We start from the raw sequence: 25,231 nt of genomic DNA on the forward strand, positions 1-25,231 counted from the left end.
CATCTTTAAAAAATTCGACCGGGCGTTTATTATTTAAATATGAAAAAAATGGTTCAAGCTGCTACAAATGATGAACAAATCTTCCAATCTTTAACTGAACCTTTACTAGAAGGAGAAATAAATGTCAAATCTGTTTGGCCCGATACAAATGGTATTTTAGTATTATGTACATTGGGTCTTACAATTTTAACAACAATAGCATGTATTTTATCTATGATGAAGATACGGAAATTATCTACAACTTTATTAATTTTACAGCAAACATCACATGTTCGTTCGGAAAAATTACCTTCATTCGTATATTCAAACCCAACCAATAAAATTAAAAAATCAACGATTCCATCAATAAGTTCAATTTTGGAATGGGATCATTTAATTCTTGCATTGCTTATATGTACAATTATAATGCTTATCTTTATTCTTTTCATCATAGTAAGACGACGAAATAGAGGAACTACTGTTTTGTTAGAATTAACGTCGGGTAAACATTGTGTTATCATTCCACTCATTTACCTGCCTTTGTGCCCATCATTCTTAAACATCGAACCCCCTTTTCATATTTCTAATTTTACATTATCAGATTTTTCATCGTGTAATTTGAAGACAGACTGGACGGGATTTAAAATTAAAAATGTTCTAAATGAGCAATCTTTGGAAATACAAAATGTTATTAATTTATCTTGGATTAACTGGTATAAAACATCAAAGGTACTAAAACATCCTTATATGGCATACATTCTGTTGCAACATGACGGGTTGCTGACACCATTACCAGATATTAAAGTTCAGGAAAACATACAGTATTTTAAAAATGATAAATGATTACATTAAATTTCTTGTTGACATATTTCATATCTATTTTTGATTTTTTCAGGATTATTTAAGTTGAAGATAGGCACCATTATTTGTTCATCAATTCCAAAATATGTTAAAGATATAAATGGGTGCACAACACAGGCATTTCCTGGTGCCACAATTGCAAGGTTGAGTGATTATGTATCGTCCAATAAAATAAATCTCAAAAATAAAGATTTCATCATTGTTCATGTAGGATCTAATAATATTGCACAAAACCATTCAGTTGACATGATAATTTCCTATTATAGTGATTTGATACATAATATTCAAATTAAAAGCAAGGCGAAAATTATAATAACTTCCATCTTACCACGATTGATAGATCACAATAGTACAGCAGAAAATGTAAGATTAGTAAATTCACAGTTGAAAAAGTTATGTGTCCGGCGAAATATTCAATTTTCAAATATTTATAAGTCCTTTTTATGTAACAATTTACCAGACGCTTCTTTGTATGCTCCAAGAGATGGTTTACACTTAAATTTAACTGGAACTTCACTGTTACGGAAGAAGTTCATTAATATTATTCGCCATTTAAGTATAAAATGTTAATATTAATATGCATATATATATATACTTTTGTTTGTGTGTTGATCTATTTGTAGTTGCCTTAATTGTCTGTTTTTCTTCTTTAGGGAAATCTCATCCAGAACACGATGTTATTTTCCAATGTTACTGTTCCAGATCTGCATACATTTGGAACGGATATCGGTCATATTCCTAACAACCCACATATGTTGTTTGGAAGGACAATTTTTATTTTTTTTTAAGAATAAAACGGATATTTTTCTTCTACATGCTTCATTTTTATTTTTGTTTATTTGTACATTATAATCTTAGTTATATATGTGTTGTTGATTTGTCTTTTCCCTAAAATTTTGGAGCTCCAAAATTAAATGGAGTGGGGGAGTATTATTATAGAGAGATTTTCTTTAAATGTTCTTCAAAGTTTGAAGTATAATATAATCAGAGTTTAGTTTTACTTGTCCGGATAAATGACCATGTATAAAATTTTATTGACCATGTACAAATTTAGCCAGTGGGGTTTATGATGTGAATAAACACTTCATTCAGATAACTGAATGACCATGTTACATAAACACCATGACACATGTTACTTTTAAGTGTATTGGGGGAATTAAGACTTTTAATAAGGGTAATGCATCGGTCACTTCAAAGTTGCAAAAGTTAAGTACCGACATTTATGACTTTATTTGAATAATGGGATAATTTCTCCGGGACTATATAAACAAATTTGTTCAGTTGGAATACTATCTGTTAATTCCAGCTGAACAGGATTTGTGTTTTTATTTAAAGGTTAGTAAACTTCACGCATTCTTTGTAGCAACTTAATCATTTAAATTGGGAAAGTATTTGTGGTTAAAAGTTTATTTTTTTAAATTCAATTATGGTTATACATGTGTTTTTATTTACTTTAAGAAGAGTGACAATATTAGTTAGTTATCTATTCACATGGTTAAAATACAATATAATGTAAAGTAATATTATTGATTTAATTGTCAAATACATTAAAGTATTTTATGTATTTCGTGTATATCAAATCTATGTATTGTTTTTAGAATTCAAAATCAAATTTAACATATTATTTAAAGTTTATAAAATGGCTTGAAATACTAATTAGATTTATTTTTCAGGTACCTTAATACTTAATTCATTTTCAGGGAATGAACAATATACATGAACAATAATTTTTACTATAGTACGAGAAACATTTCAGAGACAATAAAATGTGAATTGTGAATTTTGTGAAATATGTGAAAACTATAATCTGAAAATAGAAACAATGTACTCATTTAATTTAACGGAAAACTTAAATTGTTCAATATCATTTGATTTATTTACAACTTTATTGTATTTGTTAATTATTACTATTTCAATTTGTATTTTTAATTTGATGTTTAATATTGTATTATAATAATTAAAATAGATCTGTTAATTCCAGCTGAACAGGATTTGTGTTTTTATTTAAAGGTACTATTTCTGAAACCCTTGTGGTATGATCCAGTCCTAAACACATACAGCATAAAAACTACTGGTTATCCGCCTATCACATAAAGCTTCATCCCACCTCTCTCTACACCAAGTCGAGTTATAGTCAAACCCCAAAAACAACACCAAAACCAACTATAAAAAGTGGTGCAGGACAAGAATCATTTCCGGTGGATGAAGCTTAGAAGTGGAAAGACAACCAGACGATCACGGAACAACAAGATGAATAACCTACAAGGATTCCACCCATTATCGCCAGTTCCAGGAACCAAAGTTGGTGAAGGAACGATAGCAAAGGAAATCAAAACCATAACAGAAGAAGAAACGGAGGAAGCAAATCCAGACACGAGTGAAAACTTAATTCAACCGGAAGAACAGGGGGCTGCAGCGCCATTACCAAAAACAAAAGACACAGTAACAGGAGGTGCAGGAATAGAGTTTGGAAGCAAGACTAAAAGTAATTATACATTTAATTTTGTACCTAATGTTACCAATGTACCACCAAAATTGAATTATAATTTTCCTACTGTAAGTCAGCCAACAACGTCTACTGCTAATTATTCAAATTTCCCACCATTGATAAATTCAAATCCGGTTGTTAATCATCAACCATTAGTTCAGGCTGCAAGAATGCCTAATGTAATTTCCCTTACCAAATTTACAGAAAAACAATCAGCCAAGCAATGGTGGACATTATTTATGCAATGGGTTTTATACCATTCAATGACAGAAGCAGCGACTCTCGCAGCATTTCCATTTCAGTTAGGAGACAATGTTTTACAATGGTATTTAAATTCAGACGACAGTATTCGTACGTCATTGAATAATTTAAAACAAGCTTTCTTAAAAAGATTTTCTCCTGACAAAACGTTATTTGATACAAATGTTTTATGTATTAAGCAAATACCGGGTGAAAATGTGGACGACTATGTTGCAAGGGTAATCAAACAAACTGCTGAATGTGACATACCGGCAAAAATGATTGTTGGTATTGCTATTCAGGGTTTACGAGGACCTCTTGCAAAAATAGTAATGCCACAGAAACCCAAATCAATGGAAGAGTTGCGAGAAATGACTTTGTTGGCTGAAAAAACTATTAAATGTACTGAATCACCAGATGAATCACTTACAGCAACTATTGTAGGGATGCAAGCTGAAATCGCAAATTTATCTGAAAAATTAAGCGTGGCATCTTTGGCAGCCATTTCAACAATTAATAGAGGAGATTCTGGCAATTCACACAGACAAAATAATTTTCAAAGTCAACCAAGAAATACCAATTCAAATTTTATTTGTTTTCGATGTAATAGACGAAATTGCGATATCAGCAGGTGTCCAGCTAAAAATAAGATTTGTTATAATTGTAATAAGATAGGTCATTTTGGTTCGGCATGTAGATTAGGGCAACGATCAAATAGAGGTCAACAAAACATGAATCCAAGAATTACAAATAATGCATTTCAAAGAAATCAAAATCATTATCCACAAACTTATCCTATTCAACAACAATCATACCCAGCTATTACATATGACCCGAATTATCAAAATCAGCATAATTCACGCTAGGGGTACGCGCCTATCCTTGATAATAATTTTCGGGGTAGGCACAAAGGCAGAATCGCGGATGTAAATTTAACATCATCAATTGAGACAAAGAATAAGATAAACATTAAAATAGGCAATTCAAAAACCTCAGCTTTGATAGACACTGGGTCAGAATTAACATTAGCACATTCCGACTTCTTTTATAAAACTATTTTTTCGGATTACAAGTTAGAAAAGCCAGATTTTAATTTTATTAGAGGAGTAGGAGGTCGTCAATTAGTCTTATTGGGAAAAATAGTTCTACCAATTGCTATTGCTGATAAAAAGTTTACATTTCCTGTTCACATTGTACAAGGCTTGAACCATTCAGTTATAATAGGAATTGATTTTATGGAAAAATATGATGTTTCATTGAATTTTTCAAAAAGAAATTTGTATATTGCGGAAACAGCTACAGTATGTACCATAAATGAAAACAAAGGTTTTGCAAGATCACAAAAGAACCTAAAGTTAAAGCCTCTACATCAAATTGATGTTCCAGTAAAAATTTCAAAATGTGTTGAAAATCAGGTTATATTATTGGAACCAGTAAAACAATTAGAAAATGCTAATTTAATGGCAGCAAAATGTTTAGTTAAAGTTAAACGAGGAAGAGCTATGTTCAAACTTTGTAATCCTACTGACACTGAAATTTTTATCAGATATAATACTATTTTAGCAACCATTTCCAATATAGATACATCTTGCATAATACCATTAGAACAAAATGAAGCTTCCGTAAATAATTTAGAGACATGTCGTGAAAAGGCAAACTTTGAAAAGACTCCAATTCACTTTGACTTATCAGATTCAGAATTAAATTCAGAACAAAAGAGGCAATTACAAGAATTTTTAAAAACGCAAAGGGATGTTTTTGCAACAAATCTTAAGGAATTGGGGAAATCAGACAGATATGCACATAAAATTGAAACTTTTGAATCTACTCCAATTAAAATGCCTTTTTATAGACAAAATCCAGTAATGCAAAAAGAAATTGACAGACAAGTTAATGAATTAATAGAAGCAGGAATTGTAATTGAATCTAACAGTGAATATCATTCACCTGTAGTTTTAGTAAAAAAAGGAGACGGCACGTTTCGTTTTTGTTGTGATTATAGAAAAATCAATCTTCAGACACGCCCAATTTTTCATCCTCTACCCCGGCTAGAATCGGTATTTGACTGTCTAGCAGAATCAGAAGCTCACATTTTCAGTTCGTTTGATTTACATTCAGGATATTTTCAAATTCAGATTGACCCAGAAACAAGACACAAAACAGCTTTCATTACTAGAAATGGAATCTATGAATGGACGCGAATGCCAATGGGTCTGAAAAATAGTTGTGTGTCTTTTCAAATGATAATGAGTCAAATCTTAAGGGGGTTAAATTGGAAAAACGTACTAGTATACGTAGATGATATTCTCGTGTTCAGCAAAAATTTTGATGAACATCTACAACATCTCCGTCTTTTGTTCGATAGGTTAAGGGACGCAAACTTAACACTAAAGCCTTCAAAATGTAGCTTTGCCGTTAAACAAGTCAAATTCTTAGGACATATAGTTTCAAAGGAAGGCATTCAAGTCAATCCAGCAAAAACTAAAGCTATAAGTACCTATCCGGTTCCTAAAACCCAAACTCAACTACGATCTTTTCTTGGGGCAGCAAATTATTATCGCAGATTTATAAACAATTTTTCTTCAATTACAAATCCACTCAATCAATTGTTAAGAAAGAATATCCCTTTTGAATGGACTTCAGAAACACAGGTAGCATTTGAAAAATTGAAACAGGCATTAGTAACAGCCCCAATATTAGTTCATGCAAAGATGAACAAACCTTTTCATGTTACTGCTGATGCATCAAATAGTGCAATAGGATATTATCTGTCACAATTAGATGAAACAGGTAGAGAACATGTTATAGCATATGGGGGTAGATCTTTATCTAAGGTAGAAAGAAACTGGTCTACTTCAGATCTAGAATGTTTAGCTGTTTTAGAAGCGATTCGAGAACACAGGTCATATTTAACTGTGGAATTCACAGTTTTTACTGATCACAAGGCTTTGCAATATTTAATGCAGCAAAAACGCGTAACTGGACGGTTAGCGAGATGGGCTTTAGAACTTCAAGAGTTCAATTTTAAGATTGTACACAAACCTGGTAGGCAAAATGTAGTAGCAGATGCTCTAAGCCGTAGGCATTATGACAATGCAGAAATAAATGCATGTGTAGTAGAAAATGAACGTGTAGAAGTGCAGTTCTTTTATGATAACACTCCAATCATTTCCTCCATCGAAACAAATCAGGTAGATGAAACTTTAAACGATTTGCCAGCCATCGGTAAATTACAAAAAGAGTGCCCAGATATTAGAGATATATATTTATACAAAGAACAAAATCAGTTACCCAAAGAGGACAAAAGAAAAAGAAAAGTAATAGCTACATCTGAATATTATGATTTATGCAATGGGGTTTTGTACCATTGGTTTCAGAAAAGATTAAGAAAAGTAACAAAAGAAGAACGCTTGATACGACAAATCGTGTTACCTAAAGTTCTCCGGAAAGATGCATTAAGAGCATTTCATGATAATGAGGTAGGGGGTGCCCATTTAGGTATTGAAAAAGTAATGGCGGCAATGAAAGAACGATATCATTGGGAACATATGCACCAGGATGTATATGATTTTATACATTCTTGTGACAGATGTCAAAGAATAAAGAAAGACCAGCACATTCGACCACCTCCTTTAACATCAATGCCAATTGATGGTCCTTTTGAAAGATGGCATACTGATTTTCTTAAACTTTCAAAAACCAAACAAGGTTATCAGTACGTTTTATTAGTGGTAGATTCTTTTACAAGATGGATAGAGGGGTTCCCAATGAAAAATCAAGAAGCAACAGAAGTTGCTAAGGTATTATTTGAACAAATATTTTCAAGATTTGGAGCACCATCTAAAATTGTCAGTGATTTAGGTAAACAATTTACATCAAATCTTATTCATGCTCTTTCTGAAATTTTTGACATTAAACAACATTTCACATCAGCTTATCATCCACAAACAAATAGCTTTTGCGAAAGAAACAATCGAACGTTAATTCAATCTTTAAGGGCATATTGTGATAAAGATCAAGAAAACTGGCCTGCAAAATTGCCAGGTATTTTAATGGCATTTAGAAATTCACCATGTACTCAGTCAACTGAACATTCACCTTATTTTTTGGTTTTTGGAAAAGAAATGCGATTACCTTTTGATGTCGCAATAGAACCTAAAAATAATTTGCAAAAGAACGCCAAAGAATACATTAATGAGGTAATTGAAAATTTAAGAATTACAAGAGAAATTGCAAAAGAAAATGTAAAGATAAGGCAAGAAAAAAGTAAAGAATACTATGATAGAAAAACCGCAGAACCTGAATTTAGACTTCATGATAAAGTGTTGTTGCGTCTGCATCGAACTCCAGTTGGGAAATCTCCAAAATTAATAGACAAATATGAAGGCCCGTACTATATTACAAAAATTGGACCAAATTATACCTTTAGATTACGCAAATGTAGTGATCATAAAGAATTAAAGTCCGTGGTAAATGCAAGCCGACTTAAACATTATTCAAACCCGAGAAATCACAGAGCAGAAAAACCTGTGGAAGGGTTGGAAAAATTAAATGTTTCTTATAGCGAAACAGAAGATAATGCAAAAAGTAATGATTATCAAACTGCCGAAGAGCAGGAGTTACCTTCAGAGGAGGTAAACCAGGTCAATGATACACAAAATGAAAATCGAGACCAAAATATAAGGGATAGTGGAAATGACGAATTAATAGATACTGTAGACGAAAATGAAATATATTTTCCAGTAGATAAATTACTCAAGATAAATAATCGTAATGGTATACGTCATTTCTATGTTAAATGGTTAGATGGTTCCAAAACTTGGGAACCAGAGCAGAATTTACCTGAGACAGTAATTGAAGATTATTTTGTAACGCATACGCAGCAAGGCAAAGTAAGAAAACGTAAAAAGCCATCATTTATCAGAAAAGTTGAAAATAAACCTGAACATCAATAGTTACATAATAAGAGTATTTTCAAAATTGTAATTCTACTAGTGTAAGGTATGCTGTCCAACTTCATAGCTATATTTGTTTTAAATTTTTTTTTCTTAATCAAAACCTGCACAAAATTTTGTGGATTGGTCATAGTTTTTTTTTGTAACAGATTAGTCTGTTGTTTTAAAGTACTTGAGTTTTGTGCCTGATCAACACATTACTCAAAAATGACTAAATCCACACATTTTTTTTTATTTTAGGACAACCATGGGCAGCTACACTATACTGGTTGTTTATTTTGCTAATGACTCTTGTGACAATGTGTTCATCAATTAACACAGATTCAGGTTCAACTTTGAAAGTGGATGGTACGTTGCAACGTATTAATTACGGCACGGTTTTTAAAGATAATGGACATATTATTATAAGTAATGAATATTGGCGACATACTTTTGAAGTTCCATTACCAACATTGCATTCTATACAACCATTTGTAAATACTTGTGGAAAAATTCCTGGCAACGCATGTAATAGTGTTAAAAGCATCATAACTAACATTAATATTATTCAACAAGAAACGAGGGCTAAAATTGCACATCTTTTTACTTTCATACAATCACATATACCAATTATCAATATTAAAAAGAAATCAAAACGCGCATTGCTACCTTTCATTGGTAGTCTTTCAAAATCATTCTTTGGGACAGCTACAATGGATGATGTAAATCTACTAGCATCACACTTAAATGCATTGCAAAAACAAAGTATAAAAATGGCAAATGCTTTAAGTCAACATGGCTCTCATCTTTCATCTTACATGACAACATCAAACAGACGCATGGACAATATTCAATTCGAAGTAATGAAAAATTATTATGCAATTGGAAATATTACTAAGAATTTTCAGTCTACTATTACAAATATTGAAACTCACATTCTAGATTTGACAAATTTACTAAATATGCAAAGTTATAAAGCTTCATCCATATCTAGTGAAGTAAATACAGTTATATCTTCTTTGCAAAGTTTGATTGAAGGAAAATTAACACCTATTTTGATACCCATTTATTCATTGCATAAAACTATACAGGACATCAACCATATATTAGCAACAAATTACTCAAGATTTACTTTAGTAAATAAAGAACCTCAATGGTACTATCAGTATGCTACATTTCATTTTGGGACAGATATCGATACAAATAGTATTTATATAACAATTAAATTTCCAGTTTCCCCTGAAAAGGAACCTCTCAAGCTGTATGAAATAATTTCTTTGCCGGTTCCAATAAATGCTACTTCATCTCACGCAACAATGTTGTTAAACCTACCACAATATTTAGCCATTACTTCACACCAACAATATTATGTCACAATGGAAAAAGCAGATTTGGCAACTTGTAAAAAACATGGCACTTATTTATGCAGTTTCAACAAAGCTCTTACACCAGTAACACAAATGTCTTGTGTCATGGGCTTATTTGCAAATGATAAGTCGGTAGTAAACAAATTTTGTGATTTTCGTTTCATGGAAAATCATTTGTCACCCATAGCTATTGAATTATCAGCAACATCAGTTTTAATTTGTAACAGTTTTAATCTAGTAATTGATTGTCCAAAATATCAGGATATTAAACATGGATGTTCCATGTGTGTCATGACTTTACCTTGTCAGTGTTCGATAACAACTAAACACTGGTATTTTCCTCCAAGACTTGTTAAATGTCATAAACAATTAAATAAAACTGAAGTTTTTCATCCAATTAATTTAGCTTTACTACAACAATTTTTTAATGAATCTAAATTAATTTCTCTGGCAGCAGATTCTGTGTTTTCTAAACAAGTAAATGTTTTATTACCAATGTTTAATATGTATAATCATTCGTTTCAAGAAAGAGTTGTAGCTGACCAAAAATTGCATTTAAATATGAAAAAAATGGTTCAAGCTGCTACAAATGATGAACAAATCTTCCAATCTTTAACTGAACCTTTACTAGAAGGAGAAATAAATGTCAAATCTGTTTGGCCCGATACAAATGGTATTTTAGTATTATGTACATTGGGTCTTACAATTTTAACAACAATAGCATGTATTTTATCTATGATGAAGATACGGAAATTATCTACAACTTTATTAATTTTACAGCAAACATCACATGTTCGTTCGGAAAAATTACCTTCATTCGTATATTCAAACCCAACCAATAAAATTAAAAAATCAACGATTCCATCAATAAGTTCAATTTTGGAATGGGATCATTTAATTCTTGCATTGCTTATATGTACAATTATAATGCTTATCTTTATTCTTTTCATCATAGTAAGACGACGAAATAGAGGAACTACTGTTTTGTTAGAATTAACGTCGGGTAAACATTGTGTTATCATTCCACTCATTTACCTGCCTTTGTGCCCATCATTCTTAAACATCGAACCCCCTTTTCATATTTCTAATTTTACATTATCAGATTTTTCATCGTGTAATTTGAAGACAGACTGGACGGGATTTAAAATTAAAAATGTTCTAAATGAGCAATCTTTGGAAATACAAAATGTTATTAATTTATCTTGGATTAACTGGTATAAAACATCAAAGGTACTAAAACATCCTTATATGGCATACATTCTGTTGCAACATGACGGGTTGCTGACACCATTACCAGATATTAAAGTTCAGGAAAACATACAGTATTTTAAAAATGATAAATGATTACATTAAATTTCTTGTTGACATATTTCATATCTATTTTTGATTTTTTCAGGATTATTTAAGTTGAAGATAGGCACCATTATTTGTTCATCAATTCCAAAATATGTTAAAGATATAAATGGGTGCACAACACAGGCATTTCCTGGTGCCACAATTGCAAGGTTGAGTGATTATGTATCGTCCAATAAAATAAATCTCAAAAATAAAGATTTCATCATTGTTCATGTAGGATCTAATAATATTGCACAAAACCATTCAGTTGACATGATAATTTCCTATTATAGTGATTTGATACATAATATTCAAATTAAAAGCAAGGCGAAAATTATAATAACTTCCATCTTACCACGATTGATAGATCACAATAGTACAGCAGAAAATGTAAGATTAGTAAATTCACAGTTGAAAAAGTTATGTGTCCGGCGAAATATTCAATTTTCAAATATTTATAAGTCCTTTTTATGTAACAATTTACCAGACGCTTCTTTGTATGCTCCAAGAGATGGTTTACACTTAAATTTAACTGGAACTTCACTGTTACGGAAGAAGTTCATTAATATTATTCGCCATTTAAGTATAAAATGTTAATATTAATATGCATATATATATATACTTTTGTTTGTGTGTTGATCTATTTGTAGTTGCCTTAATTGTCTGTTTTTCTTCTTTAGGGAAATCTCATCCAGAACACGATGTTATTTTCCAATGTTACTGTTCCAGATCTGCATACATTTGGAACGGATATCGGTCATATTCCTAACAACCCACATATGTTGTTTGGAAGGACAATTTTTATTTTTTTTTAAGAATAAAACGGATATTTTTCTTCTACATGCTTCATTTTTATTTTTGTTTATTTGTACATTATAATCTTAGTTATATATGTGTTGTTGATTTGTCTTTTCCCTAAAATTTTGGAGCTCCAAAATTAAATGGAGTGGGGGAGTATTATTATAGAGAGATTTTCTTTAAATGTTCTTCAAAGTTTGAAGTATAATATAATCAGAGTTTAGTTTTACTTGTCCGGATAAATGACCATGTATAAAATTTTATTGACCATGTACAAATTTAGCCAGTGGGGTTTATGATGTGAATAAACACTTCATTCAGATAACTGAATGACCATGTTACATAAACACCATGACACATGTTACTTTTAAGTGTATTGGGGGAATTAAGACTTTTAATAAGGGTAATGCATCGGTCACTTCAAAGTTGCAAAAGTTAAGTACCGACATTTATGACTTTATTTGAATAATGGGATAATTTCTCCGGGACTATATAAACAAATTTGTTCAGTTGGAATACTATCTGTTAATTCCAGCTGAACAGGATTTGTGTTTTTATTTAAAGGTTAGTAAACTTCACGCATTCTTTGTAGCAACTTAATCATTTAAATTGGGAAAGTATTTGTGGTTAAAAGTTTATTTTTTTAAATTCAATTATGGTTATACATGTGTTTTTATTTACTTTAAGAAGAGTGACAATATTAGTTAGTTATCTATTCACATGGTTAAAATACAATATAATGTAAAGTAATATTATTGATTTAATTGTCAAATACATTAAAGTATTTTATGTATTTCGTGTATATCAAATCTATGTATTGTTTTTAGAATTCAAAATCAAATTTAACATATTATTTAAAGTTTATAAAATGGCTTGAAATACTAATTAGATTTATTTTTCAGGTACCTTAATACTTAATTCATTTTCAGGGAATGAACAATATACATGAACAATAATTTTTACTATAGTACGAGAAACATTTCAGAGACAATAAAATGTGAATTGTGAATTTTGTGAAATATGTGAAAACTATAATCTGAAAATAGAAACAATGTACTCATTTAATTTAACGGAAAACTTAAATTGTTCAATATCATTTGATTTATTTACAACTTTATTGTATTTGTTAATTATTACTATTTCAATTTGTATTTTTAATTTGATGTTTAATATTGTATTATAATAATTAAAATAGATCTGTTAATTCCAGCTGAACAGGATTTGTGTTTTTATTTAAAGGTACTATTTCTGAAACCCTTGTGGTATGATCCAGTCCTAAACACATACAGCATAAAAACTACTGGTTATCCGCCTATCACATAAAGCTTCATCCCACCTCTCTCTACACCAAGTCGAGTTATAGTCAAACCCCAAAAACAACACCAAAACCAACTATAAAAATGTTTTTACCTGGACATTTGTCATATGCATGTATACCGTATACAACATATTGAAGGATGAATTATATTGACCAATTGATTATAACGGTCTAATCGACACTATCTTACACATATATTGATGTTGTCACATGTAATGCATTCCATCTTTAAAAAATTCGACCGGGCGTTTATTAGCCTTTCATTATTCATCTAAAATCTAGCTGGGTTTCTTTTACCAGAAATCAATTACCAGAACATATATCCCTAAAATTTTAGTTCAATAGATCGAAAATGTGCATAAACCCTTAACAGAACATATATCCATGACATAGTCCTCCACTACAATTACTATATAATTACACATTTATAAGTCTTTTTGATGATAACCTTAGGTCTATCAGTGACAAGATGAGAATAAAACTCTATTTTCTTCTTGCAAAAATTATGCCACGTCCCTGGGTGGGCTCGAACCACCAACCTTTCGGTTAACAGCCGAACGCGCTAACCAATTGCGCCACAGAGACTCGCATGTCAAGCTTTAGAATTTTTAGGTAGTGATGTTTTTACCTGGACATTTGTCATATGCATGTATACCGTATACAACATATTGAAGGATGAATTATATTGACCAATTGATTATAACGGTCTAATCGACACTATCTTACACATATATTGATGTTGTCACATGTAATGCATTCCATCTTTAAAAAATTCGACCGGGCGTTTATTAGCCTTTCATTATTCATCTAAAATCTAGCTGGGTTTCTTTTACCAGAAATCAATTACCAGAACATATATCCCTAAAATTTTAGTTCAATAGATCGAAAATGTGCATAAACCCTTAACAGAACATATATCCATGACATAGTCCTCCACTACAATTACTATATAATTACACATTTATAAGTCTTTTTGATGATAACCTTAGGTCTATCAGTGACAAGATGAGAATAAAACTCTATTTTCTTCTTGCAAAAATTATGCCACGTCCCTGGGTGGGCTCGAACCACCAACCTTTCGGTTAACAGCCGAACGCGCTAACCAATTGCGCCACAGAGACTCGCATGTCAAGCTTTAGAATTTTTAGGTAGTGATGTTTTTACCTGGACATTTGTCATATGCATGTATACCGTATACAACATATTGAAGGATGAATTATATTGACCAATTGATTATAACGGTCTAATCGACACTATCTTACACATATATTGATGTTGTCACATGTAATGCATTCCATCTTTAAAAAATTCGACCGGGCGTTTATTAGCCTTTCATTATTCATCTAAAATCTAGCTGGGTTTCTTTTACCAGAAATCAATTACCAGAACATATATCCCTAAAATTTTAGTTCAATAGATCGAAAATGTGCATAAACCCTTAACAGAACATATATCCATGACATAGTCCTCCACTACAATTACTATATAATTACACATTTATAAGTCTTTTTGATGATAACCTTAGGTCTATCAGTGACAAGATGAGAATAAAACTCTATTTTCTTCTTGCAAAAATTATGCCACGTCCCTGGGTGGGCTCGAACCACCAACCTTTCGGTTAACAGCCGAACGCGCTAACCAATTGCGCCACAGAGACTCGCATGTCAAGCTTTAGAATTTTTAGGTAGTGATGTTTTTACCTGGACATTTGTCATATGCATGTATACCGTATACAACATATTGAAGGATGAATTATATTGACCAATTGATTATAACGGTCTAATCGACACTATCTTACACATATATTGATGTTGTCACATGTAATGCATTCCATCTTTAAAAAATTCGACCGGGCGTTTATTAGCCTTTCATTATTCATCTAAAATCTAGCTGGGTTTCTTTTACCAGAAATCAATTACCAGAACATATATCCCTAAAATTTTAGTTCAATAGATCGAAAATGTGCATAAACCCTTAACAGAACATATATCCATGACATAGTCCTCCACTACAATTACTATATAATTACACATTTATAAGTCTTTTTGATGATAACCTTAGGTCTATCAGTGACAAGATGAGAATAAAACTCTATTTTCTTCTTGCAAAAATTATGCCACGTCCCTGGGTGGGCTCGAACCACCAACCTTTCGGTTAACAGCCGAACGCGCTAACCAATTGCGCCACAGAGACTCGCATGTCAAGCTTTAGAATTTTTAGGTAGTGATGTTTTTACCTGGACATTTGTCATATGCATGTATACCGTATACAACATATTGAAGGATGAATTATATTGACCAATTGATTATAACGGTCTAATCGACACTATCTTACACATATATTGATGTTGTCACATGTAATGCATTCCATCTTTAAAAAATTCGACCGGGCGTTTATTAGCCTTTCATTATTCATCTAAAATCTAGCTGGGTTTCTTTTACCAGAAATCAATTACCAGAACATATATCCCTAAAATTTTAGTTCAATAGATCGAAAATGTGCATAAACCCTTAACAGAACATATATCCATGACATAGTCCTCCACTACAATTACTATATAATTACACATTTATAAGTCTTTTTGATGATAACCTTAGGTCTATCAGTGACAAGATGAGAATAAAACTCTATTTTCTTCTTGCAAAAATTATGCCACGTCCCTGGGTGGGCTCGAACCACCAACCTTTCGGTTAACAGCCGAACGCGCTAACCAATTGCGCCACAGAGACTCGCATGTCAAGATTTAGAATTTTTAGGTAGTGATGTTTTTACCTGGACATTTGTCATATGCATGTATACCGTATACAACATATTGAAGGATGAATTATATTGACCAATTGATTATAACGGTCTAATCGACACTATCTTACACATATATTGATGTTGTCACATGTAATGCATTCCATCTTTAAAAAATTCGACCGGGCGTTTATTAGCCTTTCATTATTCATCTAAAATCTAGCTGGGTTTCTTTTACCAGAAATCAATTACCAGAACATATATCCCTAAAATTTTAGTTCAATAGATCGAAAATGTGCATAAACCCTTAACAGAACATATATCCATGACATAGTCCTCCACTACAATTACTATATAATTACACATTTATAAGTCTTTTTGATGATAACCTTAGGTCTATCAGTGACAAGATGAGAATAAAACTCTATTTTCTTCTTGCAAAAATTATGCCACGTCCCTGGGTGGGCTCGAACCACCAACCTTTCGGTTAACAGCCGAACGCGCTAACCAATTGCGCCACAGAGACTCGCATGTCAAGCTTTAGAATTTTTAGGTAGTGATGTTTTTACCTGGACATTTGTCATATGCATGTATACCGTATACAACATATTGAAGGATGAATTATATTGACCAATTGATTATAACGGTCTAATCGACACTATCTTACACATATATTGATGTTGTCACATGTAATGCATTCCATCTTTAAAAAATTCGACCGGGCGTTTATTAGCCTTTCATTATTCATCTAAAATCTAGCTGGGTTTCTTTTACCAGAAATCAATTACCAGAACATATATCCCTAAAATTTTAGTTCAATAGATCGAAAATGTGCATAAACCCTTAACAGAACATATATCCATGACATAGTCCTCCACTACAATTACTATATAATTACACATTTATAAGTCTTTTTGATGATAACCTTAGGTCTATCAGTGACAAGATGAGAATAAAACTCTATTTTCTTCTTGCAAAAATTATGCCACGTCCCTGGGTGGGCTCGAACCACCAACCTTTCGGTTAACAGCCGAACGCGCTAACCAATTGCGCCACAGAGACTCGCATGTCAAGCTTTAGAATTTTTAGGTAGTGATGTTTTTACCTGGACATTTGTCATATGCATGTATACCGTATACAACATATTGAAGGATGAATTATATTGACCAATTGATTATAACGGTCTAATCGACACTATCTTACACATATATTGATGTTGTCACATGTAATGCATTCCATCTTTAAAAAATTCGACCGGGCGTTTATTAGCCTTTCATTATTCATCTAAAATCTAGCTGGGTTTCTTTTACCAGAAATCAATTACCAGAACATATATCCCTAAAATTTTAGTTCAATAGATCGAAAATGTGCATAAACCCTTAACAGAACATATATCCATGACATAGTCCTCCACTACAATTACTATATAATTACACATTTATAAGTCTTTTTGATGATAACCTTAGGTCTATCAGTGACAAGATGAGAATAAAACTCTATTTTCTTCTTGCAAAAATTATGCCACGTCCCTGGGTGGGCTCGAACCACCAACCTTTCGGTTAACAGCCGAACGCGCTAACCAATTGCGCCACAGAGACTCGCATGTCAAGCTTTAGAATTTTTAGGTAGTGATGTTTTTACCTGGACATTTGTCATATGCATGTATACCGTATACAACATATTGAAGGATGAATTATATTGACCAATTGATTATAACGGTCTAATCGACACTATCTTACACATATATTGATGTTGTCACATGTAATGCATTCCATCTTTAAAAAATTCGACCGGGCGTTTATTAGCCTTTCATTATTCATCTAAAATCTAGCTGGGTTTCTTTTACCAGAAATCAATTACCAGAACATATATCCCTAAAATTTTAGTTCAATAGATCGAAAATGTGCATAAACCCTTAACAGAACATATATCCATGACATAGTCCTCCACTACAATTACTATATAATTACACATTTATAAGTCTTTTTGATGATAACCTTAGGTCTATCAGTGACAAGATGAGAATAAAACTCTATTTTCTTCTTGCAAAAATTATGCCACGTCCCTGGGTGGGCTCGAACCACCAACCTTTCGGTTAACAGCCGAACGCGCTAACCAATTGCGCCACAGAGACTCGCATGTCAAGCTTTAGAATTTTTAGGTAGTGATGTTTTTACCTGGACATTTGTCATATGCATGTATACCGTATACAACATATTGAAGGATGAATTATATTGACCAATTGATTATAACGGTCTAATCGACACTATCTTACACATATATTGATGTTGTCACATGTAATGCATTCCATCTTTAAAAAATTCGACCGGGCGTTTATTAGCCTTTCATTATTCATCTAAAATCTAGCTGGGTTTCTTTTACCAGAAATCAATTACCAGAACATATATCCCTAAAATTTTAGTTCAATAGATCGAAAATGTGCATAAACCCTTAACAGAACATATATCCATGACATAGTCCTCCACTACAATTACTATATAATTACACATTTATAAGTCTTTTTGATGATAACCTTAGGTCTATCAGTGACAAGATGAGAATAAAACTCTATTTTCTTCTTGCAAAAATTATGCCACGTCCCTGGGTGGGCTCGAACCACCAACCTTTCGGTTAACAGCCGAACGCGCTAACCAATTGCGCCACAGAGACTCGCATGTCAAGCTTTAGAATTTTTAGGTAGTGATGTTTTTACCTGGACATTTGTCATATGCATGTATACCGTATACAACATATTGAAGGATGAATTATATTGACCAATTGATTATAACGGTCTAATCGACACTATCTTACACATATATTGATGTTGTCACATGTAATGCATTCCATCTTTAAAAAATTCGACCGGGCGTTTATTAGCCTTTCATTATTCATCTAAAATCTAGCTGGGTTTCTTTTACCAGAAATCAATTACCAGAACATATATCCCTAAAATTTTAGTTCAATAGATCGAAAATGTGCATAAACCCTTAACAGAACATATATCCATGACATAGTCCTCCACTACAATTACTATATAATTACACATTTATAAGTCTTTTTGATGATAACCTTAGGTCTATCAGTGACAAGATGAGAATAAAACTCTATTTTCTTCTTGCAAAAATTATACCACGTCCCTGGGTGGGCTCGAATCACCAACCTTTCGGTTAACAGCCGAACGCGCTAACCAATTGCGCCACAGAGACTCGCATGTCAAGCTTTAGAATTTTTAGGTAGTGATGTTTTTACCTGGACATTTGTCATATGCATGTATACCGTATACAACATATTGAAGGATGAATTATATTGACCAATTGATTATAACGGTCTAATCGACACTATCTTACACATATATTGATGTTGTCACATGTAATGCATTCCATCTTTAAAAAATTCGACCGGGCGTTTATTAGCCTTTCATTATTCATCTAAAATCTAGCTGGGTTTCTTTTACCAGAAATCAATTACCAGAACATATATCCCTAAAATTTTAGTTCAATAGATCGAAAATGTGCATAAACCCTTAACAGAACATATATCCATGACATAGTCCTCCACTACAATTACTATATAATTACACATTTATAAGTCTTTTTGATGATAACCTTAGGTCTATCAGTGACAAGATGAGAATAAAACTCTATTTTCTTCTTGCAAAAATTATGCCACGTCCCTGGGTGGGCTCGAACCACCAACCTTTCGGTTAACAGCCGAACGCGCTAACCAATTGCGCCACAGAGACTCGCATGTCAAGCTTTAGAATTTTTAGGTAGTGATGTTTTTACCTGGACATTTGTCATATGCATGTATACCGTATACAACATATTGAAGGATGAATTATATTGACCAATTGATTATAACGGTCTAATCGACACTATCTTACACATATATTGATGTTGTCACATGTAATGCATTCCATCTTTAAAAAATTCGACCGGGCGTTTATTAGCCTTTCATTATTCATCTAAAATCTAGCTGGGTTTCTTTTACCAGAAATCAATTACCAGAACATATATCCCTAAAATTTTAGTTCAATAGATCGAAAATGTGCATAAACCCTTAACAGAACATATATCCATGACATAGTCCTCCACTACAATTACTATATAATTACACATTTATAAGTCTTTTTGATGATAACCTTAGGTCTATCAGTGACAAGATGAGAATAAAACTCTATTTTCTTCTTGCAAAAATTATGCCACGTCCCTGGGTGGGCTCGAACCACCAACCTTTCGGTTAACAGCCGAACGCGCTAACCAATTGCGCCACAGAGACTCGCATGTCAAGCTTTAGAATTTTTAGGTAGTGATGTTTTTACCTGGACATTTGTCATATGCATGTATACCGTATACAACATATTGAAGGATGAATTATATTGACCAATTGATTATAACGGTCTAATCGACACTATCTTACACATATATTGATGTTGTCACATGTAATGCATTCCATCTTTAAAAAATTCGACCGGGCGTTTATTAGCCTTTCATTATTCATCTAAAATCTAGCTGGGTTTCTTTTACCAGAAATCAATTACCAGAACATATATCCCTAAAATTTTAGTTCAATAGATCGAAAATGTGCATAAACCCTTAACAGAACATATATCCATGACATAGTCCTCCACTACAATTACTATATAATTACACATTTATAAGTCTTTTTGATGATAACCTTAGGTCTATCAGTGACAAGATGAGAATAAAACTCTATTTTCTTCTTGCAAAAATTATGCCACGTCCCTGGGTGGGCTCGAACCACCAACCTTTCGGTTAACAGCCGAACGCGCTAACCAATTGCGCCACAGAGACTCGCATGTCAAGCTTTAGAATTTTTAGGTAGTGATGTTTTTACCTGGACATTTGTCATATGCATGTATACCGTATACAACATATTGAAGGATGAATTATATTGACCAATTGATTATAACGGTCTAATCGACACTATCTTACACATATATTGATGTTGTCACATGTAATGCATTCCATCTTTAAAAAATTCGACCGGGCGTTTATTAGCCTTTCATTATTCATCTAAAATCTAGCTGGGTTTCTTTTACCAGAAATCAATTACCAGAACATATATCCCTAAAATTTTAGTTCAATAGATCGAAAATGTGCATAAACCCTTAACAGAACATATATCCATGACATAGTCCTCCACTACAATTACTATATAATTACACATTTATAAGTCTTTTTGATGATAACCTTAGGTCTATCAGTGACAAGATGAGAATAAAACTCTATTTTCTTCTTGCAAAAATTATGCCACGTCCCTGGGTGGGCTCGAACCACCAACCTTTCGGTTAACAGCCGAACGCGCTAACCAATTGCGCCACAGAGACTCGCATGTCAAGCTTTAGAATTTTTAGGTAGTGATGTTTTTACCTGGACATTTGTCATATGCATGTATACCGTATACAACATATTGAAGGATGAATTATATTGACCAATTGATTATAACGGTCTAATCGACACTATCTTACACATATATTGATGTTGTCACATGTAATGCATTCCATCTTTAAAAAATTCGACCGGGCGTTTATTAGCCTTTCATTATTCATCTAAAATCTAGCTGGGTTTCTTTTACCAGAAATCAATTACCAGAACATATATCCCTAAAATTTTAGTTCAATAGATCGAAAATGTGCATAAACCCTTAACAGAACATATATCCATGACATAGTCCTCCACTACAATTACTATATAATTACACATTTATAAGTCTTTTTGATGATAACCTTAGGTCTATCAGTGACAAGATGAGAATAAAACTCTATTTTCTTCTTGCAAAAATTATGCCACGTCCCTGGGTGGGCTCGAACCACCAACCTTTCGGTTAACAGCCGAACGCGCTAACCAATTGCGCCACAGAGACTCGCATGTCAAGCTTTAGAATTTTTAGGTAGTGATGTTTTTACCTGGACATTTGTCATATGCATGTATACCGTATACAACATATTGAAGGATGAATTATATTGACCAATTGATTATAACGGTCTAATCGACACTATCTTACACATATATTGATGTTGTCACATGTAATGCATTCCATCTTTAAAAAATTCGACCGGGCGTTTATTAGCCTTTCATTATTCATCTAAAATCTAGCTGGGTTTCTTTTACCAGAAATCAATTACCAGAACATATATCCCTAAAATTTTAGTTCAATAGATCGAAAATGTGCATAAACCCTTAACAGAACATATATCCATGACATAGTCCTCCACTACAATTACTATATAATTACACATTTATAAGTCTTTTTGATGATAACCTTAGGTCTATCAGTGACAAGATGAGAATAAAACTCTATTTTCTTCTTGCAAAAATTATGCCACGTCCCTGGGTGGGCTCGAACCACCAACCTTTCGGTTAACAGCCGAACGCGCTAACCAATTGCGCCACAGAGACTCGCATGTCAAGCTTTAGAATTTTTAGGTAGTGATGTTTTTACCTGGACATTTGTCATATGCATGTATACCGTATACAACATATTGAAGGATGAATTATATTGACCAATTGATTATAACGGTCTAATCGACACTATCTTACACATATATTGATGTTGTCACATGTAATGCATTCCATCTTTAAAAAATTCGACCGGGCGTTTATTAGCCTTTCATTATTCATCTAAAATCTAGCTGGGTTTCTTTTACCAGAAATCAATTACCAGAACATATATCCCTAAAATTTTAGTTCAATAGATCGAAAATGTGCATAAACCCTTAACAGAACATATATCCATGACATAGTCCTCCACTACAATTACTATATAATTACACATTTATAAGTCTTTTTGATGATAACCTTAGGTCTATCAGTGACAAGATGAGAATAAAACTCTATTTTCTTCTTGCAAAAATTATGCCACGTCCCTGGGTGGGCTCGAACCACCAACCTTTCGGTTAACAGCCGAACGCGCTAACCAATTGCGCCACAGAGACTCGCATGTCAAGCTTTAGAATTTTTAGGTAGTGATGTTTTTACCTGGACATTTGTCATATGCATGTATACCGTATACAACATATTGAAGGATGAATTATATTGACCAATTGATTATAACGGTCTAATCGACACTATCTTACACATATATTGATGTTGTCACATGTAATGCATTCCATCTTTAAAAAATTCGACCGGGCGTTTATTAGCCTTTCATTATTCATCTAAAATCTAGCTGGGTTTCTTTTACCAGAAATCAATTACCAGAACATATATCCCTAAAATTTTAGTTCAATAGATCGAAAATGTGCATAAACCCTTAACAGAACATATATCCATGACATAGTCCTCCACTACAATTACTATATAATTACACATTTATAAGTCTTTTTGATGATAACCTTAGGTCTATCAGTGACAAGATGAGAATAAAACTCTATTTTCTTCTTGCAAAAATTATGCCACGTCCCTGGGTGGGCTCGAACCACCAACCTTTCGGTTAACAGCCGAACGCGCTAACCAATTGCGCCACAGAGACTCGCATGTCAAGCTTTAGAATTTTTAGGTAGTGATGTTTTTACCTGGACATTTGTCATATGCATGTATACCGTATACAACATATTGAAGGATGAATTATATTGACCAATTGATTATAACGGTCTAATCGACACTATCTTACACATATATTGATGTTGTCACATGTAATGCATTCCATCTTTAAAAAATTCGACCGGGCGTTTATTAGCCTTTCATTATTCATCTAAAATCTAGCTGGGTTTCTTTTACCAGAAATCAATTACCAGAACATATATCCCTAAAATTTTAGTTCAATAGATCGAAAATGTGCATAAACCCTTAACAGAACATATATCCATGACATAGTCCTCCACTACAATTACTATATAATTACACATTTATAAGTCTTTTTGATGATAACCTTAGGTCTATCAGTGACAAGATGAGAATAAAACTCTATTTTCTTCTTGCAAAAATTATGCCACGTCCCTGGGTGGGCTCGAACCACCAACCTTTCGGTTAACAGCCGAACGCGCTAACCAATTGCGCCACAGAGACTCGCATGTCAAGCTTTAGAATTTTTAGGTAGTGATGTTTTTACCTGGACATTTGTCATATGCATGTATACCGTATACAACATATTGAAGGATGAATTATATTGACCAATTGATTATAACGGTCTAATCGACACTATCTTACACATATATTGATGTTGTCACATGTAATGCATTCCATCTTTAAAAAATTCGACCGGGCGTTTATTAGCCTTTCATTATTCATCTAAAATCTAGCTGGGTTTCTTTTACCAGAAATCAATTACCAGAACATATATCCCTAAAATTTTAGTTCAATAGATCGAAAATGTGCATAAACCCTTAACAGAACATATATCCATGACATAGTCCTCCACTACAATTACTATATAATTACACATTTATAAGTCTTTTTGATGATAACCTTAGGTCTATCAGTGACAAGATGAGAATAAAACTCTATTTTCTTCTTGCAAAAATTATGCCACGTCCCTGGGTGGGCTCGAACCACCAACCTTTCGGTTAACAGCCGAACGCGCTAACCAATTGCGCCACAGAGACTCGCATGTCAAGCTTTAGAATTTTTAGGTAGTGATGTTTTTACCTGGACATTTGTCATATGCATGTATACCGTATACAACATATTGAAGGATGAATTATATTGACCAATTGATTATAACGGTCTAATCGACACTATCTTACACATATATTGATGTTGTCACATGTAATGCATTCCATCTTTAAAAAATTCGACCGGGCGTTTATTAGCCTTTCATTATTCATCTAAAATCTAGCTGGGTTTCTTTTACCAGAAATCAATTACCAGAACATATATCCCTAAAATTTTAGTTCAATAGATCGAAAATGTGCATAAACCCTTAACAGAACATATATCCATGACATAGTCCTCCACTACAATTACTATATAATTACACATTTATAAGTCTTTTTGATGATAACCTTAGGTCTATCAGTGACAAGATGAGAATAAAACTCTATTTTCTTCTTGCAAAAATTATGCCACGTCCCTGGGTGGGCTCGAACCACCAACCTTTCGGTTAACAGCCGAACGCGCTAACCAATTGCGCCACAGAGACTCGCATGTCAAGCTTTAGAATTTTTAGGTAGTGATGTTTTTACCTGGACATTTGTCATATGCATGTATAC

At 32.8% G+C, this 25,231-nt stretch overlaps 1 protein-coding gene and 22 non-coding genes across 23 annotated transcripts; 1 reads left to right on the forward strand and 22 right to left on the reverse strand.

Moving 5' to 3' along the window:
* The first annotated feature begins 57 nt into the window (after positions 1–57).
* On the forward strand, positions 58–12,913 carry LOC139490736 (uncharacterized). The gene is made up of 4 exons (XM_071277738.1): positions 58–3,325; positions 8,764–10,542; positions 11,266–11,438; positions 12,905–12,913. Exons 1-4 carry the CDS (start codon positions 3,043–3,045, stop codon positions 12,911–12,913), a joined length of 2,244 nt encoding a protein of 747 aa, XP_071133839.1. The 5' UTR covers positions 58–3,042.
* A 918-nt stretch (positions 12,914–13,831) lies between these two features.
* Positions 13,832–13,905, reverse strand: Trnan-guu (transfer RNA asparagine (anticodon GUU)). Its single transcript has one exon. It is a non-coding gene; the product is annotated as a tRNA-Asn (tRNA).
* A 462-nt stretch (positions 13,906–14,367) lies between these two features.
* Positions 14,368–14,441, reverse strand: Trnan-guu (transfer RNA asparagine (anticodon GUU)). The gene has a single exon. It is a non-coding gene; the product is annotated as a tRNA-Asn (tRNA).
* Positions 14,442–14,903: 462 nt separating this feature from the next.
* Positions 14,904–14,977, reverse strand: Trnan-guu (transfer RNA asparagine (anticodon GUU)). The gene has a single exon. It is a non-coding gene; the product is annotated as a tRNA-Asn (tRNA).
* Positions 14,978–15,439: 462 nt separating this feature from the next.
* Trnan-guu (transfer RNA asparagine (anticodon GUU)) lies at positions 15,440–15,513 on the reverse strand. The gene has a single exon. It is a non-coding gene; the product is annotated as a tRNA-Asn (tRNA).
* A 462-nt stretch (positions 15,514–15,975) lies between these two features.
* On the reverse strand, positions 15,976–16,049 carry Trnan-guu (transfer RNA asparagine (anticodon GUU)). The gene has a single exon. It is a non-coding gene; the product is annotated as a tRNA-Asn (tRNA).
* Positions 16,050–16,511: 462 nt separating this feature from the next.
* On the reverse strand, positions 16,512–16,585 carry Trnan-guu (transfer RNA asparagine (anticodon GUU)). The gene has a single exon. It is a non-coding gene; the product is annotated as a tRNA-Asn (tRNA).
* A 462-nt stretch (positions 16,586–17,047) lies between these two features.
* On the reverse strand, positions 17,048–17,121 carry Trnan-guu (transfer RNA asparagine (anticodon GUU)). Its single transcript has one exon. It is a non-coding gene; the product is annotated as a tRNA-Asn (tRNA).
* A 462-nt stretch (positions 17,122–17,583) lies between these two features.
* Positions 17,584–17,657, reverse strand: Trnan-guu (transfer RNA asparagine (anticodon GUU)). The gene has a single exon. It is a non-coding gene; the product is annotated as a tRNA-Asn (tRNA).
* Positions 17,658–18,119: 462 nt separating this feature from the next.
* Trnan-guu (transfer RNA asparagine (anticodon GUU)) lies at positions 18,120–18,193 on the reverse strand. Its single transcript has one exon. It is a non-coding gene; the product is annotated as a tRNA-Asn (tRNA).
* Positions 18,194–18,655: 462 nt separating this feature from the next.
* Positions 18,656–18,729, reverse strand: Trnan-guu (transfer RNA asparagine (anticodon GUU)). The gene has a single exon. It is a non-coding gene; the product is annotated as a tRNA-Asn (tRNA).
* Positions 18,730–19,191: 462 nt separating this feature from the next.
* Trnan-guu (transfer RNA asparagine (anticodon GUU)) lies at positions 19,192–19,265 on the reverse strand. Its single transcript has one exon. It is a non-coding gene; the product is annotated as a tRNA-Asn (tRNA).
* A 462-nt stretch (positions 19,266–19,727) lies between these two features.
* On the reverse strand, positions 19,728–19,801 carry Trnan-guu (transfer RNA asparagine (anticodon GUU)). The gene has a single exon. It is a non-coding gene; the product is annotated as a tRNA-Asn (tRNA).
* Positions 19,802–20,263: 462 nt separating this feature from the next.
* Positions 20,264–20,337, reverse strand: Trnan-guu (transfer RNA asparagine (anticodon GUU)). The gene has a single exon. It is a non-coding gene; the product is annotated as a tRNA-Asn (tRNA).
* Positions 20,338–20,799: 462 nt separating this feature from the next.
* On the reverse strand, positions 20,800–20,873 carry Trnan-guu (transfer RNA asparagine (anticodon GUU)). Its single transcript has one exon. It is a non-coding gene; the product is annotated as a tRNA-Asn (tRNA).
* A 462-nt stretch (positions 20,874–21,335) lies between these two features.
* On the reverse strand, positions 21,336–21,409 carry Trnan-guu (transfer RNA asparagine (anticodon GUU)). The gene has a single exon. It is a non-coding gene; the product is annotated as a tRNA-Asn (tRNA).
* A 462-nt stretch (positions 21,410–21,871) lies between these two features.
* On the reverse strand, positions 21,872–21,945 carry Trnan-guu (transfer RNA asparagine (anticodon GUU)). The gene has a single exon. It is a non-coding gene; the product is annotated as a tRNA-Asn (tRNA).
* A 462-nt stretch (positions 21,946–22,407) lies between these two features.
* Trnan-guu (transfer RNA asparagine (anticodon GUU)) lies at positions 22,408–22,481 on the reverse strand. Its single transcript has one exon. It is a non-coding gene; the product is annotated as a tRNA-Asn (tRNA).
* A 462-nt stretch (positions 22,482–22,943) lies between these two features.
* Trnan-guu (transfer RNA asparagine (anticodon GUU)) lies at positions 22,944–23,017 on the reverse strand. Its single transcript has one exon. It is a non-coding gene; the product is annotated as a tRNA-Asn (tRNA).
* A 462-nt stretch (positions 23,018–23,479) lies between these two features.
* Trnan-guu (transfer RNA asparagine (anticodon GUU)) lies at positions 23,480–23,553 on the reverse strand. The gene has a single exon. It is a non-coding gene; the product is annotated as a tRNA-Asn (tRNA).
* Positions 23,554–24,015: 462 nt separating this feature from the next.
* Trnan-guu (transfer RNA asparagine (anticodon GUU)) lies at positions 24,016–24,089 on the reverse strand. The gene has a single exon. It is a non-coding gene; the product is annotated as a tRNA-Asn (tRNA).
* A 462-nt stretch (positions 24,090–24,551) lies between these two features.
* Positions 24,552–24,625, reverse strand: Trnan-guu (transfer RNA asparagine (anticodon GUU)). Its single transcript has one exon. It is a non-coding gene; the product is annotated as a tRNA-Asn (tRNA).
* A 462-nt stretch (positions 24,626–25,087) lies between these two features.
* Positions 25,088–25,161, reverse strand: Trnan-guu (transfer RNA asparagine (anticodon GUU)). The gene has a single exon. It is a non-coding gene; the product is annotated as a tRNA-Asn (tRNA).
* Between the last annotated feature and the right edge of the window lie 70 nt (positions 25,162–25,231).

This window comes from Mytilus edulis, chromosome 1 (genome assembly GCF_963676685.1).
Source record: "Mytilus edulis chromosome 1, xbMytEdul2.2, whole genome shotgun sequence".
In the NCBI taxonomy this organism is placed as follows: domain Eukaryota; kingdom Metazoa; phylum Mollusca; class Bivalvia; order Mytilida; family Mytilidae; genus Mytilus; species Mytilus edulis.

Excerpts from the sequence above, each read along its gene's own strand:
- LOC139490736 (XM_071277738.1), top strand. The coding sequence starts at position 3,043 with ATGAAGCTTAGAAGTGGAAAGACAACCAGACGATCACGGAACAACAAG. Across the intron at positions 3,326-8,763 it reads GTTTGGAAGCAAGACTAAAA|GACAACCATGGGCAGCTACA; the intron begins GTAATTATACAT and ends TTTTTATTTTAG. Across the intron at positions 10,543-11,265 it reads TGTTTGGCCCGATACAAATG|GATTATTTAAGTTGAAGATA; the intron begins GTATTTTAGTAT and ends TGATTTTTTCAG.